At 42.4% G+C, this 15,483-nt stretch overlaps 1 protein-coding gene across 1 annotated transcript; it reads left to right on the forward strand.

The window, feature by feature from the left end:
• Window positions 1–1,431: 1,431 nt before the first annotated feature.
• On the forward strand, window positions 1,432–12,433 carry LOC144521731 (uncharacterized). The gene is made up of 2 exons (XM_078256305.1): window positions 1,432–1,568; window positions 12,025–12,433. The coding sequence occupies exons 1-2, from the start codon at window positions 1,432–1,434 to the stop codon at window positions 12,431–12,433; spliced, it is 546 nt and encodes a 181-aa protein (XP_078112431.1).
• The last annotated feature ends 3,050 nt before the right edge of the window (window positions 12,434–15,483 follow it).

Consider the following 15,483-nt stretch of genomic DNA (forward strand, 5'->3'; position numbering starts at 1 on the left):
TGCAAAATATAGGCGCAAGTGTCTGAGCACAGCTAAAAAGGTGAAAAGGTATCAGCAGGAACGATGAGGGGCCTACATATAAAGCAGGCATGAAAAATTAGGCTGTAGACGGGATCTACACTGTTTTTTACTGGGGTTCTGTTCAGTTGAAGGCCATAAATGCCGCGTTATAAGTTTTGATGTGATTTAGGTGGTTTGTATTGTTGTTGCTAATGATTTGATTTAAGATATTGGGTCTGTAAATTGTTGTTTCCACTAAAAAAAGTGTGACTTTTTACAACACAAATCTTTAAAGGCCGTTTTCTCAAAATGGGTTTTTTCTCATACTCAAATTAGCAGCACTTGCATACACCAGACTTTCCAGTTGTATTCCTATGTATATTCTTAAAGTTCTTTCAGAGTCTGATTTTTACAACATTTTATACCTAAAAATGGGGTGGAAATTGATTTTTCTTTTATGGCTGTTGACAGTATTTTCTGATTAATGGAGTGATAAAAAGAGATATCCAAAATCCCCTCTGTAAAAACCTTTGACTCTAATAAAACAAGAACAAACAAGAATTTTGAATCTGGCTTTATCCACTCTTCTGGAAATATATGCAAATTAGCACATATTTAATGAGATACCTTATTTGCATATTTAAACATAAAAATTCTAAAAACTTGTAATACAAAAGATATTTGTCTATAATGTCAGTAATAAACTGGGGAAGTTTCATGCTGATATCTATTAGTCTTTTTTTCTTCTTCCTATTCACCTGGGGTGTCTCCCCTTAAGAAAAGCAGTTCTAATATTTGTGCCTGTGTCCCCGCTGCAGTGTTTGTGCTGTAAATCTCTAGCAGGGTGGAGACCAGACAAACATGTCAGAGCACATGTTTCTTTTAGACAGCAGATTCATCTTCCACTCCACCAGCAACAGGTCGTGAAACAGGAAGGTTCTGTCATTTATGTACGTCAACACAAAATCCACATCAAACAGACTGCTGTCAGTCAGGTGAAGGTTCACTGGATTCACTTGTTCAGATACAAACAGTCATATTTAAACCATAAAGAATACCATATTTGGATTGACACATTTTAGCCTTTAAAAAGTCTAAAAAAATTGGTTAAAAATTGGTTAAACACAACTGTACTGTACTATCCCTGACTTTATCACAATTCCCATTGCAATTACATTTATCAATGACAACATTCACAAAAAGTAGAACAGATCTGCAACAAGAACATCTGCATCAATCTTGCAATGCTCCCATGTTCTTCTTTGTCTTTTTGCAGCAGGCAGTGTGTGTTTGGACTGAGTCCAGCATTTCCACAGCAGCTCTGAAAGTCATTAAAGCCTCCAAGACACACAACTGGCTTTCATTTTGTCATTATGGCCCCCGTGAAGGCCCTGATTGTTGGAGGCGAGCCTCAGCCAGTGAAACAGTGCCATGGAGGGGGAGGGGGAAAAGGATGACGGAGGGACCACACATATCCTCATGGACAGGGGATCCCCCGCTAACCCGTGGACTTTACTGAGGCCTGTGGGAGTCAGCTGCCTCTGTAAAGTCATGCTGGACAGCACACGGTAGGCTAGTATATGCAGTGTCTAAATGTGTTTTGTGTTTGAAAATGTTGGCATAAGAGTTCCAGTGTTGGATCTCATCCAGTTAAAGTTTCAGCAGCATTGTCAAGACATGGTTGTTATTAAAAGTAGTCTTCTTGGAATGGATTGATCTTGGCTTGCCTCATAGCAGGAAGGACCTGGGTTGAATAACAGCCATAGTTCTTTCTGTTTGGAGTTTGCATGTTCACCTTATTTTCAGAAACATCAGGCCTGTGAAATATTGGCAGTTGTTCAGGTTTCCTGTCTGCCAACTTTAGGCTGTGTATTTCTGTGAAGTGGAGATGGCTTCTAATGTTCACAATCACATCTGCACTGGCATCAGAAACGTGTAGGATAAAACACAAGTAGCCCAGGCTGACCAATCACAGTTCTTGTGGTCCCCATGTGGTATCTCTGCAGCCGCCAGAGCTCCGACCAGTAGCCACATTTTTGAGAATGGGGAATGTGGCTACAGAGAATGTACATCTGTATATCAGCCATATAAATCACCTATTTCTTTCATTGCATCACATTAGCTCATATGTGTAACCCAGACCTCCAGCAGTAGATAGTTATTATTTTTTCCTCCCCATTGTTTCTGTGTGTTTTTTTTGTTTGTTTTTTTTACTTCTGCTACAGCAGCTTGTACATTACATCAGGACCTTTCTAGTCAATTTGGAGGGTGTTTGAAGTTAGTGTGGGAGAGTATCTGTTTGGCCACCGCCTCCCTCTGCCTCATAGATAACAATGTTATCATGGGTGGAGGAGGCAGGAGGGATGAGGAGAAGAGAGGACAGGAGGGGCGAGACTGCCCCACCTCTACAAATGATATTCTTATTGGGGTTCAAGCATGAATGGCTGAATTCCAATCGGCTTGGCTTAAGAAGTATTTCCTAATTTTAATCCCCAATTCATCTGCATTTTCGCTCCAATGGTCTTCTGCTCTAAAAATGTCAAATGTTGCAACTTTTTCTTAATTTACTCAAAATCCTATTTTCACAAACTTGTCTGAGACCGTTGGGCCAATCAGCCCCAAACTATGTCAGAAACATCTACATACTTTGCTGATCTAAAGTTTTAAGAAAATGTTGATAAGTCAATTTGTTTTTTATCAAAATAGGTAGTTTTAAATAATAATAAAACAATCATGAATGTGTTGACATTCAAGAAACATGTTCAGGAGTTTTTACTAAGCTTATGTTTTAAAGCGCATTGCTTCACTTCTAGGGGCCAACACAAATGTGAAAAGTTTAGATCGGCTTAGATTGGCTGCATGGATTTGTGTGAAGTTTGGTTTGCATGATCTAGGGTCATGTCTCAGTGGATGCAAAACGTTTGGTAATGATTGATTAAAGTGGCACAATTACAACAATTTTAAATTTCTAGACATTTTACAGTCCAAACTTCAAAATATCTAAATAAATCACCTGTACGTCCTACAGAGCTGACATTTTTCAACACATTGTGGATTGTGACACTGCAACATACGGTCAATTGAACAAAATATGTTAAATCAATTGACATCTAAGTTGACACATTCAACTCAAACTTTTCAAATAATTTTCATATCGTCAAACCGTGAATCCACAGTTACATTCAGTACCTTAATGTCATTAGGACTTTATACACAACATTTTCTATTTCGACAAATGTTTGTTGAAACTTCACCAAGGTATTTGACAATACACCTGAAACCAGCAGAATAATTTGTGGTTTTTTTTCAGAATTCTATCACCAACATTTTGACTGTTGCAAGCATTTGTCACGTCCTGCTCCTGTGTCAAGTTTGTTTTGAGTTCCTGTTCTATTTTGATACTCACCATCTTGTCTCATTTCAGTTCTATTTACTTCCTGGTCCTTGTCTGCCTTCCCGCCTGTGTGATTACCTTTCTTACCTTAATGTGTTGTACCTGTCTCTTGTTGTCTCCCCTGTCTCTGTGTATATAAGCCCATTTGTTACTCACCTCAGTGCGAGATCGTTTGTTCCATCGTGTCAGCCTTTCACTGTATTCCTTGTGTTCCTGTAATTCCCTGTGTTTTTGTAACCTGACTCCGCCAGATGGATTGCTTCGCATTTGCTCGGCATATCCAACTTACCATTGGAGAACTTTTGGGAAGGGGCAAAAATACTGGTTAGCTGATTGGATAAACCATCTGTCTATCACCACCTATGTTGGTGATAGACGGGCAAAATCAACCAATCAGATCAACGAAGCGTATGAAAATACAACCACAAGCCGATCTTGAGACGATCGCAAGGACAGAAGCTTCATCAGGTAGAAGAAGTTTTGTTCACAATCCAGCAGGAGATGCAAGGTATGGCTAGATCCACTGATCTGTTTCTGGGAACCCAACTTGCTCTGGGGGGCTCTTGAAGCGCCTGCCAGACTCCCAGGCTACGGGAGAGGTCTAGTTGTTCTTTGGGGAGTGTTGCCACCAGGGCATGTCATTCCAGAGCCCATACAGTAAGCCTCTAGTCTGCCACCACCCAGCCCTTGCTAGTTCTCAGTCAGCACCCCAGGTGATTTTCCCCCTTGTCTGCTTCACAGTCTCCTATTCCCATGCTGCAGCTCCAGCTCCCTGAGTTTAAGCCGCATTTTTACCCCTTGGAGTCAGATGGTGAGAGTATCATTAACTTTTTCTGTTCGTTGCATGACGAGGACCCAGCCTTGGCCAAACACCTCATGGAGGTTCGCTGGGAGGCTACCGAGCATGAGTTTCGCTGTTCTGTCTCCAAGCCTGTTAGCCCTCAGCAGTCAGTCATTCACCCTGCTTCCGAGCTGGCGAGTGTTCCAGACTTTTCGCCACTGGTTGACGCTTCTGAGTTGGCGCTGCTGACCTGCAGTAAGTCCATAGAGCCTGTGCTGTGCAGCGGACCAAAGCCCATACTGTGCAGGGGCTCAGAGCCCTTGCTGTACAGCGGCCCAGAGCACTTGCTGTCCGGTGCACCCGAGTTTTCGCTGTCCAGCCTCCCAGAGTCCTTGCTGCCCAGAGCCCTTGCCGCCCAGCGAGCCAGAGCCCTTGTTGACGTCCAGTGCTTCCAGAATCCTCGTTAACATCCAGTGCTTCCAGAGTCCTCGTTGTTGTCCAGTGCTTCCAGGGTCCCCACTGACCGGCCTTCCAGAGTCTCCGCTAACTTCCTTCCAGAGTCTTCACTGTTGGCCAGCGCCCCTGAGACTTTGCCTATGCCTGGCACCCCCTGTGTTCTATCGGCGGTCCGGCCGACAGCAGAGGTGGAGGTGTGGCAACTTATGCTACTTCTACTTTGATGTCTTTTTGTTAAGATACGTTTTCTTCATAATAAACATTTGGTTATAGGACATTTCTATAGACCTCTGTTGGGAATTGGTACAGATTCAATTATTGGCAAATTATCAAAGATGTTTTATCAATACTAAAGTTATGAATATGTGTATTCATAATATGTGTATTCATAACTAACCACTTTATTAAAATTGCATTAGAGAGATGAGAAGATGGAGAATCAGACAGACAATATGTACAGTGACAACAAATAACAACATACTGTAGAGAATGACAGTAACAGCATACAAACAACATCCTCACATTCTTTTTCTTCTGTTTTTTACAGTATGTGTACATTTATTATAAACGTGTGCTCTATTAAAAAAGTAGTAATCATTGTTCGCCAGTCACTTACATTAAATGTTTAAAAATCTGTTACATAAGGTACTGCTTATATTATTTCACCATCTGTACACAAATCACAAATTAGTGAATGCACGTGTCCGTGGGTGGGGCTGCATGGGCGTGGTAATGCGGGCTGGTGTGGCTACAGTGCCAGAGCTGAATTTTTGTCCCAGTCCGCCCCTGCCCCTGAGGCAACTTTTATTTCTTTTCTACTCTACCAAACAGCATGTTTCCTGTCGCTAACATTTTTTTTACTAATTCACAAAAAACAGGAATCTGGCTAAAGATAAATTAACTGATACTATAACATCCTCCCCTATGTGGACAGCTTTTTAGTTGCTTAAAAATACCTACTTTTTCTCCTTAAACACATGATTAATAAAATGTTTATTTTTATACTGTCTGTATTAAGACTGACAGACTCTGAGAAGTTTGGACAAAGCCTGACCCCACACAGTGATCCAAGTCTCCCAGCAGCCCTTTGGGCAGAGGCCTCTTTGATGTCTAAAACTGGACTGCAGCAGGCAGGAAGCATCCTGATACCAATCCGATCCCTCCTGCACGGCAATTTAATCCCCCTTCCACTGTTTCATGAAGCACAAGCTACCCAAAAGCGATATGATAGGTGCTTGATTTTCAGCCCCAAATTGAATTAAGGTTTGAGCCAGAGAAGTGTTTCCTTACTTCCTTAAAGCTTCTGGTTTGAGTGAAAGGCCGTCCCCTTCTTTCCATTTCAACAAGCTGTCTTTCATTTCCTCACAGCAAATTATTTTCTTTTGAGAGCCAATAATGGTTCTACTTTGGTTACCTTTAACACATTTTTGTTCCCTAAACCTGCATTAAAGCTTTTATGTGTAACTTTTTGATATGAATTAACGTCCGTTACATTCAAGCCATTGCCAAATGAGTTGATAGAAAGCTAATTAAGACTGTCAGCTCCACACAACTCTCTGTATTTCTCAGTGTAGCTATGTTCAGAAGATTGTGCCGTCCGGCGACTTTCCTGCACAGAAACTCAATGAAGATAATTACTTCTTCTGAAGCGTCCATCATGTTTTTTTTAATCCTCTGTTTCTCCTTGGCTACTAGCAACTGCGTGCTACACTATCTGCCCAATCTGAGTTTTCTGTTACACAATTAAAACAACTTTTGAATGTACACGTTCCACCATAACAAGGTTCTTCCCGAAGCTATTTTGCAGAAGCACCGTTGCTCCGTCCGGTGCTCAGCACCGCCCAAGACGATTGTGATTGGTTTAAAGAAATGCCAATAAACCAGAGCACGTTTTTCTCCTATCCAGGAATGCTGTTTGGACTAGCCAGACTCTCCTCCGTAGCACCGTGGAGGAAGGTCTGGCAATGTGAGACTAGGAGCCATGTGACAGCTAAGCATACTAGTAGCAATGATGACATTTTGAAGGTTTATGCTAATGGTCACCATAAGTATGCAAGAGACAGGAGAATACGGTACAAAAAGCAATTGATGGATCGACTGATAAACAAAAAAAGAAATTCTATCAAATGAGACCAGTTTCCAGTAGCAATGGCTATTACTGTCTATTCAGTTGAGTTCAGGTTATAGTCATATTGTCATTACACAATATGATGGTGTCCAGCTGTGCAATGCACTGTAATACTGCTCATGTTTACTATGGAGGCGTTCATATTTAAAGCTCTACTGCCGGATTTATAAAAATCTTCACTTCCTGTATCTCAGAACTCAAATATCAACTATACAGTCTGTAAAGGACAACAAATGTGAAAGCTCTCATGAATTGATAATCCATTCATTCATTAATTCATTCACGCATGGGTTTTATTAAATGAGGAATCTGGGAAAGAAATATATAGCATCTTTACTTTAAAGGTGACCTATTATGCTTTTTCGTATTTTCTGTCATATCTATAATGTTACGATGTCAGATTGTCATGTAAAACGTGGCCAAAGCTTCAAACAATGAGGTAAACATATTTCAGAGAAATCCCCGTGAGCTAAAACGTTCAGATTTTCCACTGTTCTGAATGGTTATAATTAGGGCTGTCAAAATAACGCGTTCATTTCGATTAATTAATCTGAGAAAAAATAACGCGTTAAAAAAAATAACGCAGATTAATCTATTCCATATTGACGTTTGACCCGGAGCCGTTCTAGCCACCATTCGACTGTAAAATGAAGGAGGGAGAAGAGAATGTGCTGCCTGGATCATTAATTGGAACATTTACTTGTAAAATTCTGCTTTCTGCCAACCCTGGCTACCGAATTCTGGTGCCACTGATATGTCTGCGCTTCTCTCTGATGCTCTGAAACAGACAATACAAGCAACACAAACACCGCTGCATGTGACGCTAGTTAACACTATACTCGACAGCAGCTAAAGTTAGCCTACCGCTAGCTAGTAGCTGGATTAAAAACGGTTAAAATGCTGACAGCTAACGCTAAACGTTGTAAAGTTTGTCTGTATTTCACTGTAGAGGATTCAACACTTGTTGTACACTTACAATGTTTGCAATGCTTTGGTTAACATTTAGGGACCCTCATTATGCTACCATTGAAGTTTGTTGATATTTTGAGCCTTTTTAGTGGTATAAATTGCGATTTGTTTTTACTTTCCCTGTGCCCCGAATACTAGCGTTCTAATCAGCGGTCCGCCCTAGCTTGTTTCAAGCTACAAACACATTCGATTAGCATGAAAACATGTCCCAGAGAACGATTGAGTGGGTACAAATCTGTTAATAACTCCTAGGTTCGTTTTGTGCCGGAATTGTCCTTTAAGCCTGTTAATGCTCTCACTATTCCTCTCCCACATTGTCTTTTACTCCCTCCCCCTTTCCCTTCCCTCCTATCACTGTATTGTCTGCTTATGCAATACAAGCCTGCCTCCCCTTCAACACATGAAACCGCCACCGTCCTGCCATGGGAAGAAGTCCATTTTTGTGGGTGGAGGCTGTGGAGGAATCTCACTCTGTGGACTAATTAGAAAGACATTGACTCTCTCAGACACACATGCTAACAGCATTCTCTGCAGGCTGTCACTTGACGACAGACAGATCAGAGCAATAAAGCTTCCTCTGAACAAAACCGGATGGGCTTGCAACATACTTCCTCCCATGCTGCACCTGTGCTGACACATAAAGCTGGCCTTACCACATAAATAATCCAAACGGGGACAGGGCAGGAAAAGCCATTTAAACGCTACAACAGTCTGCCTACATTAGTTTAGAAAGTTTCACATATTCTAAACAAAAATTAAAATGCACAATTTCTGCCACATATCAGGGGTCTCATTTATAAACGTAGTGTACGCACAAAATGGGGCTGAAGATGTGCATATGTCACTTCCCACACAAAGGTTATGATTTATGAAAAAACAAACTTCACGGCAGAATGTGTGGTCCTCCATGCAAACTCTGACCCATGCGTACGCACATTTTGGAGACAATGGTAATTAGCGACACAGATGTTGAGGTGATGAACTGATGTCAGACTGAAGAAAGTACATGTAGAAATAACGATTACTCGTAATATTTTCAGGTATTGATGCCTCACGCACATTTCTTCATTCCATATCATCCATGTTATCATGAAGATTAAATCCAGCAGTGTTATTTGCGCTTTTACTGAATGATAATTGTTCCATAAACACCTTGTAAAATCCAATTCAAATCTTGAATAAAAATTTGTTCTTAATATTTAATCAACGCTGTCTCCCCGTCACATTGTCCGCTACAGAGTGCATGAGGAGGATATCGCCCGACTGCATGGAATACAGGATAGCATCAAATACCATAGCATTAGATAATTGCAGAACACAGTGGAAATAACTAAATATCTGTCGGAAAATAATTGGCACTGACCTCAACAGCATTGGGTATGTGTATGAGGCCAGTGCCACACAGAGGGCAATGGCCATTTTGGCTAACATCACTCACCCACTACACTCTGAGTTTTGCCTCCTACCATCAGGAAGGAGGTATACCTCCCGAAATTGTGCCAGGTCTAACAGATACCTGAGATCATTTGTACCATAAGCTGTTGGGTTTCTCAACAAGCAATAGGTCATCTGCCATCCCTGCCCATGTCACAGCACTTTTTTTTTTAAGTATAGTGTACATGTGTATTTATGTTCTTATCTATTAGCTCATGTTTTTATGTGTTTTTTTGCGAATGTGTATGTGTTGGCTACCTGTTGTGATTTGCCCCTTGGGGACATTAAAGACACTGTGTCCTCGTTATCGGTCCGAACTTTAGTACAGTTTGTGACAAAACCTGCATGATGCTGTGATTTTGGCAAAGCGTTCTCACACTCACGCTTTGACCAATCAAGAAGTAGCTGCATGTTATATAGGCAGGGGGTTTGTCCTCTTGACACTCTCTACTCTTTGTCACTGGAGCCACATTTCCGCTCTGGGTCCCCTTGCTTCCGCTGCGCGATTAAGGGAATTCGACAGGTAATGCCTGTGTTGCTAATTTGTTTGTGTTACCTATAGGCATCTTTTGTGGTAGGATGGGCATTACATCGTGCATTGTCTTTTGAAATGTCTCCCTGTCACAAACCGGACTCCTGTAGCGGGACAAGCTGAACTAGCGGCACTTCTGTGAGGGTGGTATATTAGTGCAAAGCTCCCTGATGGGTATGTATGCCCATCTCATACCTTGTTTTGTTTATTACTGAATTCGCCAGGGGTTCTACACCTTAACAAAAGCCTTGACAACATTGTTTGTGTACCCAGAGTACCCAGAGCTCACTGTAATTTAAAAAAATTAAAAAATAAAGACAGAAAAACAGTTCTTCAGCCGGGACACCAGCTCTGAGCTTCCTGAACGATAGCTGTCAATCAAGGCAAACTAAGGAGGTCCTTGGCTGAGATCGCCTTAAAAGTGACCAATCATAGCAGGGCCAGTGCCTCCCTGGTTTCTACCCCCAAAATGTGAAAAGTCAGTTTTTATTTGTGCAAAATCAACTTGGAGAGCAGTTTACCAGCGAGAGCGTGTATGCCCTCCACCCAAGGGTGTAACTTTAGTTTGAGAAGTCGGGGGGACACAAAACGGGGGGAAATTTTTTGATTTGAAGCCCATTTCTTGCATTTACATACATTTAGGGACTATGGCGATACAAAATCCTGGAAATAATTAAGTTGATCATGATGATAAACTCTGCCAGAAAGAATAGTACTAAACTATTTAAGAAAAATGTGTCTTTCTCTCTTTATTGTTTTATATTATGGCCGATCGCCTAGACTTAAGAGAATCATTTTATACATGTTAATAATGTTTATAGAGTCAAAACCCGGATAGCTCAGTTGGTAGAGCAGGCGCCCATATATATAGGTTTACTCCTCAACACAGCAGGCCTGGGTTTGACTCTGACCTGCGGCCCTTTGCTGCATGTCATTCCCTCCTCTCTCCCCTTTCATGTTTTCAGCTGTCCTGTAAAAATAAAAGCCGAGAATGCCAAAAAAAAATCTTTAAACATTTTTCACCATTAATGTTTTCTGTGTGAATTAAATTTTAATAATGTGAGACTCAATTTCCACTATTAAACAAACTAACCTTAAAATGTAAAATACATCACTTGTTGCAAAGGACGTTTGTCAGAGACACATCCAACAAACCCCAGGCGTTTGCAATAGGAAATGCAAAATGCTTTTTCAAACTGTGCAGGTTGAATCGTTATTTTGTATTATCAATTGCAGATAGACAGCAGCAAAATTAATATTTAATTATATGACAATGTTGATCATTACTTTAATTATTATCTTTCCTGCATGAACAACAAGGCTTAGTTAATGAACAAATTAAAATATAATTTACATTCCTGGTGCTAATTTTCTGTGCAGCACACATACCTTAGGTAGGCTAGATCATTTTTATACATCCAACACTGTATTATACCAGGTTAGGAAGTAAGTGTTTTTTTGTGGGTAGTGACGGCAACCTTGTGTGCATTGCTTTGTACATGTTCTGCTAATTTTTGAGTTGCCTTTTTCCAGTTTCGGAAACCAGTTTCGACAAATGTTGGATCTGCATTCTTGGTCAAATTGGATTTTTCATGCCCAAAAGCTTGAGCACAGAAAAAAACATAGAATTCCTCTGACTCCTGAACTGTAGTGGAGCCAAGGAAATTTACGATAACACCTTTCTTGGAACCACAGCGTTTTGTTGGTGAGCTGCTGCACTACAATGAGCTTTGGGTTATCGTGGTTGGTTCAGCTTCCTGCTTGCCAGCCTGCACGTCACCACTTCCGCCAGTCCCCTCAGATCTCTCCTATGAAATATGAAAATGTGCTAGCCTGTTTCTGACATGAGACATAAATTGAATTTACCTGACCCTTTACACAGAGCACATACCTGCAGCTCTGAGCTGCTTCTCCCTGCCTCACCCTCCCTGTCTTGAAACCTCTCCACCTCATCTGATCTCTGATATGAAAGCATTACTGTGATGGTTGGGGTCAGCTGGCTGTGAGTTTTCGGTTTTGTTTTCTCTGTGTTTTTTTCTGTTGGCCCTGACTCTCTCTGTGCCTCCTGTGTTCTTCCCCTCCCGTCCAGTCTACTGCTGCCAGCTGATTGAACACACCTGGTTATCATTCCACCATCACCTTCTCCCGCTGCGCACACCCGCCTTCCATCTACAATCAAGACCAGTATTTCAATCCCGGCTCAACAGACCATCCTCGCTGTTGCTCCAGTCATACTGTTGAAACTCCCTGCAAGCTTTTCCTTGAGACCCTTGTTTTCCCTGTGTTTGAGATAATGTTACTTACCTTTTCATGTGTCTGTTTCCTTGCAGTTACCATCTCATCCCTGTCTGTTATATCCAGTCAGCTGGCTTCACCACTCACGGCACCGCGCTTCAACCTACCTTCGCTGCCGCTTCCTGCCATCCGCTCCTCTGCTCTCCAGCTCCAGTGTCTCCCCCACCGGCTTCTCGGCCCTGGCTTCCCCACGCTCCCCTGAGTGCCCTCGCCCTTTACCGGCTTCGCCGTCCTACTCCCAGCCCCCAAGCCCTCACCTTCCTATCTGCCTTCGCCGTCCTACTCCCAGCTCCCGAGCTCTCACCATCCTATCTGCCTTCGCCGTCCTACTCCCAGCTCCCAGGCCCTCACCTGCCTTCGCCATCCTATCCCTGCTCCCGAGTCCCTTACCACCCTACCTGCCTTTTTCCCTGTCCCTGGCATCCACCTCCCCACTCCCTTTAATTTTGGTCCTAATAAACCTTTTGCCTTGAGCCTAGTGTTTGAGTCCGTTCTGTTTCCGCATCACAATTACAAAATCAAAAATAAACAAAAGTTCATTACAACTGAACATTTAAAATCCCCTGGCTCTTCATACAGCCCATTTCCTAACTGTAACGTTGTGCTGCTGCTTCTCCCTGTCTCACCCTTTCTGAAGCTACTCCACCTCATCTGTCCTTGATATGAAAGCAACCAAAATTATGCTGATAGGAAAGCTGGAGCTATATCTAAATTGGTTGAATCATTATTGGCGTACTTTATTGTAATTCTTAAATTAAGCTTTATTTTTTAATTCAAACTGTATTCACTTCTTAGGACCTGCAGGAAAAGCCTACTTATTGCAATGTATTCAACTGCAGCATAAACTCTATAAAGAACGTTGCCTTGGAGACTAGTTTTTGTTGTATGTAGAAGTTGAAGTCCAGCTGTGTCCGCTACCTGTGTTTTTCTTATGTGGATAATTAAATGAACCCTTTTTTTGTAAACAAGAATCATGTCAAAATCGTTGACAAGAATGTAATATGTACACTTCATTGTCTCATTGTGAACAAATCAAAATCACCTGACTACAGCACATTACCTACCAGTAGCACCTCCCTGTCTCACCCTCAGTTCTGAAGCAGCTCAGCCTCCACCTCATCTATCCTCTGATATGAAAACGTCTGAGTTATGATCATATGATCTAACATTAAACTATCAGCCAGAGAGTCTGCTTGTCATACATTGCTGACAGAAAATGCTGTGGTGTAAAGTGGACTCGTTTTTACCTGGCAACAGTGTATGTTAGCATTAGCTTGGTGAACGTTAGCCTAACATTAACAGGTGTAGACAAAAAATAGACAATGATTATCCAGAGCTAAATCACTGAATCAACAAACTCACGTCTCCTTTTTTAAATAGACGATGCCAGTAAAGTCATCTGCTGCTGGCGTTTCATTTTTATATTTTCACACTTGGGTGGCCATCGCTGACAGAAAGTACTGTGAACAAACTGGAAAGTGCGTCAGGTCCAAAGTGTCCCGGTGTCCGAACATGAAAAATACGTTATGAAGTGCCGCAACCGCGATACCTGCTTGTTAGAAGTTTCGGTGTGCATGCGACGTTCCTGGACACATGCGTTGACACAGGCAGCCATACTCTCTGTGTCCTGTTCCTCCTTGGCAATGACGGCTCGTGGTTAAAGATAATAACAAACAAATTTGAAAGTGGGGGGGACACAAACAAGATTTTGTAAAGTGGTGGGGACATGTACCCAGTGGAAATTACGCCCTACCCTCCAGCGCTCGCAGGGCAGACACTCTGTGGTCTTAGTTTTATAGGCACCATTTTTTCCCTCTCCCTATGTTTTATTTCACGCTCGCAGCTGTCTGTACAACTCTCGATTGTTGAATTGGTGCGCAAAGAGTATTATCTGCGCATGTGATATAAATATAATTTGCTCGTATGTTTTATGGCGCTCACGAGAGATTACCTAAATCTGACGCCATAGAACTCGCTTTGGACGTACAGGGATTGGATAGCCCTGAGAAGGGACCCCATACTCCTGCAGCACCTCCCACAGTATCTCCTGGGGGTCCCGGTCCTACGCCTTCTCCAGATCCACCAAACACATGTAGACCGGATGGGCATACTCCCAGGCTCAGGAATCCCTGCAACCAGGATGGATCTGCATTGGTCCACTTCTATCTGAGGTTTGAATATTGGCCAAACCCTCCTTTCACCAAGCACCTTGGAACAGACTTTACCCTAGCTGGACTTCAACTTCTACATACTGTACAGAGAAGTGTGATACCCCTGTCATAAGCACACACCTCTCTGGTCCCCCTTTTTGAACAGGGGAACCACCACCCTGGGCTGCCACTCCTTAGGCACTGCCCCAGACTTCCACGCAATGTTGAAAAGGCAATTGAGCCCCTCCACACCCAAAGCTTTCAGCATTTCTGGACAGATCTCATCAATCCCCGGGGCTTTGCCACTGTGGAGTCAGCCTGGTCTCACAGAATTCCGTGAAATTATCACAAACTGTTAACACCGCATTACGTGGTGGTACGGTGTGAAAATACTGTGTGGCCACCACGGAAAACATTGCCAATGTAAAGTCAATGAGAAGATGACGTAGCATTAAGAGCAACTACGGTAGCGAGTAGTATGAAAGGCCGAAAATCCGCATAGGGAGGTTGGTTGGGGTGGTGGATGGGTCAAACACAGGACTTTCACCCAGGAGACTGGGGATCTTGTCCCACGTGTCACATTTCCTAAACCCAACCGTAACCATCCCGTTCTTCTTTTCCTAAACCCAACTGTCCCGTTGTCCCACATCCCGTTATTGTTTTCCTAAACCCAACCATCCCGTTCTTCTTTTCCTAAACCCAACCGTCCCGTTGTTGTCCCGCATGTCATGGAAACATAAGCCCACCCACGACCTTTTCCTTAACTTAAGGGGCTGTGTTCATTTCACGGAATTCTTCCATGGGCCCATCACGAAATTTTCGGCGATCCGTGTTCATTTCATGGAATTCTTCCGTGGGCCCATCACAGATTTTTTTGCAATTCCGTGAGACTGCCAAAGATTTTGAGTTAAGGGGCCGTGTTCATTTCACGGAATTCTGTGAGATCAGGTTGGTGGAGTTGTTTAACAACCTTAGTGACTTCCACCAGGGAAATTGATGATGATCCCCCCATCAGCCTCCAGCTCTGCCTCTACCATATAGGGCGTGCTAGTTGAATTCATGAGTTCCTCAAAGTGCTCCTTCCCCATCCCAATTACCTCCTCAGTTGAGGTCAAAAGCATCCGATCCTTATTGTACACAGCTTGGATGGTTTCCCAGATCATGCAAATACTGGCAAAAGCTTTCAACTTGTTGTTTAAACGCTCCGAGCAATAAAATAAAACATATTCTTTGTAGCATTACATTACGACTTAAAGCTGAAAGCAAGTGCCATTCTAGTTTGAATTAATTTTGTCCTGAAGAGATCCAACATATGGGAATATGTAGAACATGTAAAATGATCCT

This window comes from Sander vitreus, chromosome 1 (genome assembly GCF_031162955.1).
Source record: "Sander vitreus isolate 19-12246 chromosome 1, sanVit1, whole genome shotgun sequence".
In the NCBI taxonomy this organism is placed as follows: Eukaryota; Metazoa; Chordata; class Actinopteri; order Perciformes; family Percidae; genus Sander; species Sander vitreus.

Excerpts from the sequence above, each read along its gene's own strand:
- LOC144521731 (XM_078256305.1), top strand. The coding sequence starts at position 1,432 with ATGGAGGGGGAGGGGGAAAAGGATGACGGAGGGACCACACATATCCTC. Across the intron at positions 1,569-12,024 it reads GTCATGCTGGACAGCACACG|TTACCATCTCATCCCTGTCT; the intron begins GTAGGCTAGTAT and ends GTTTCCTTGCAG.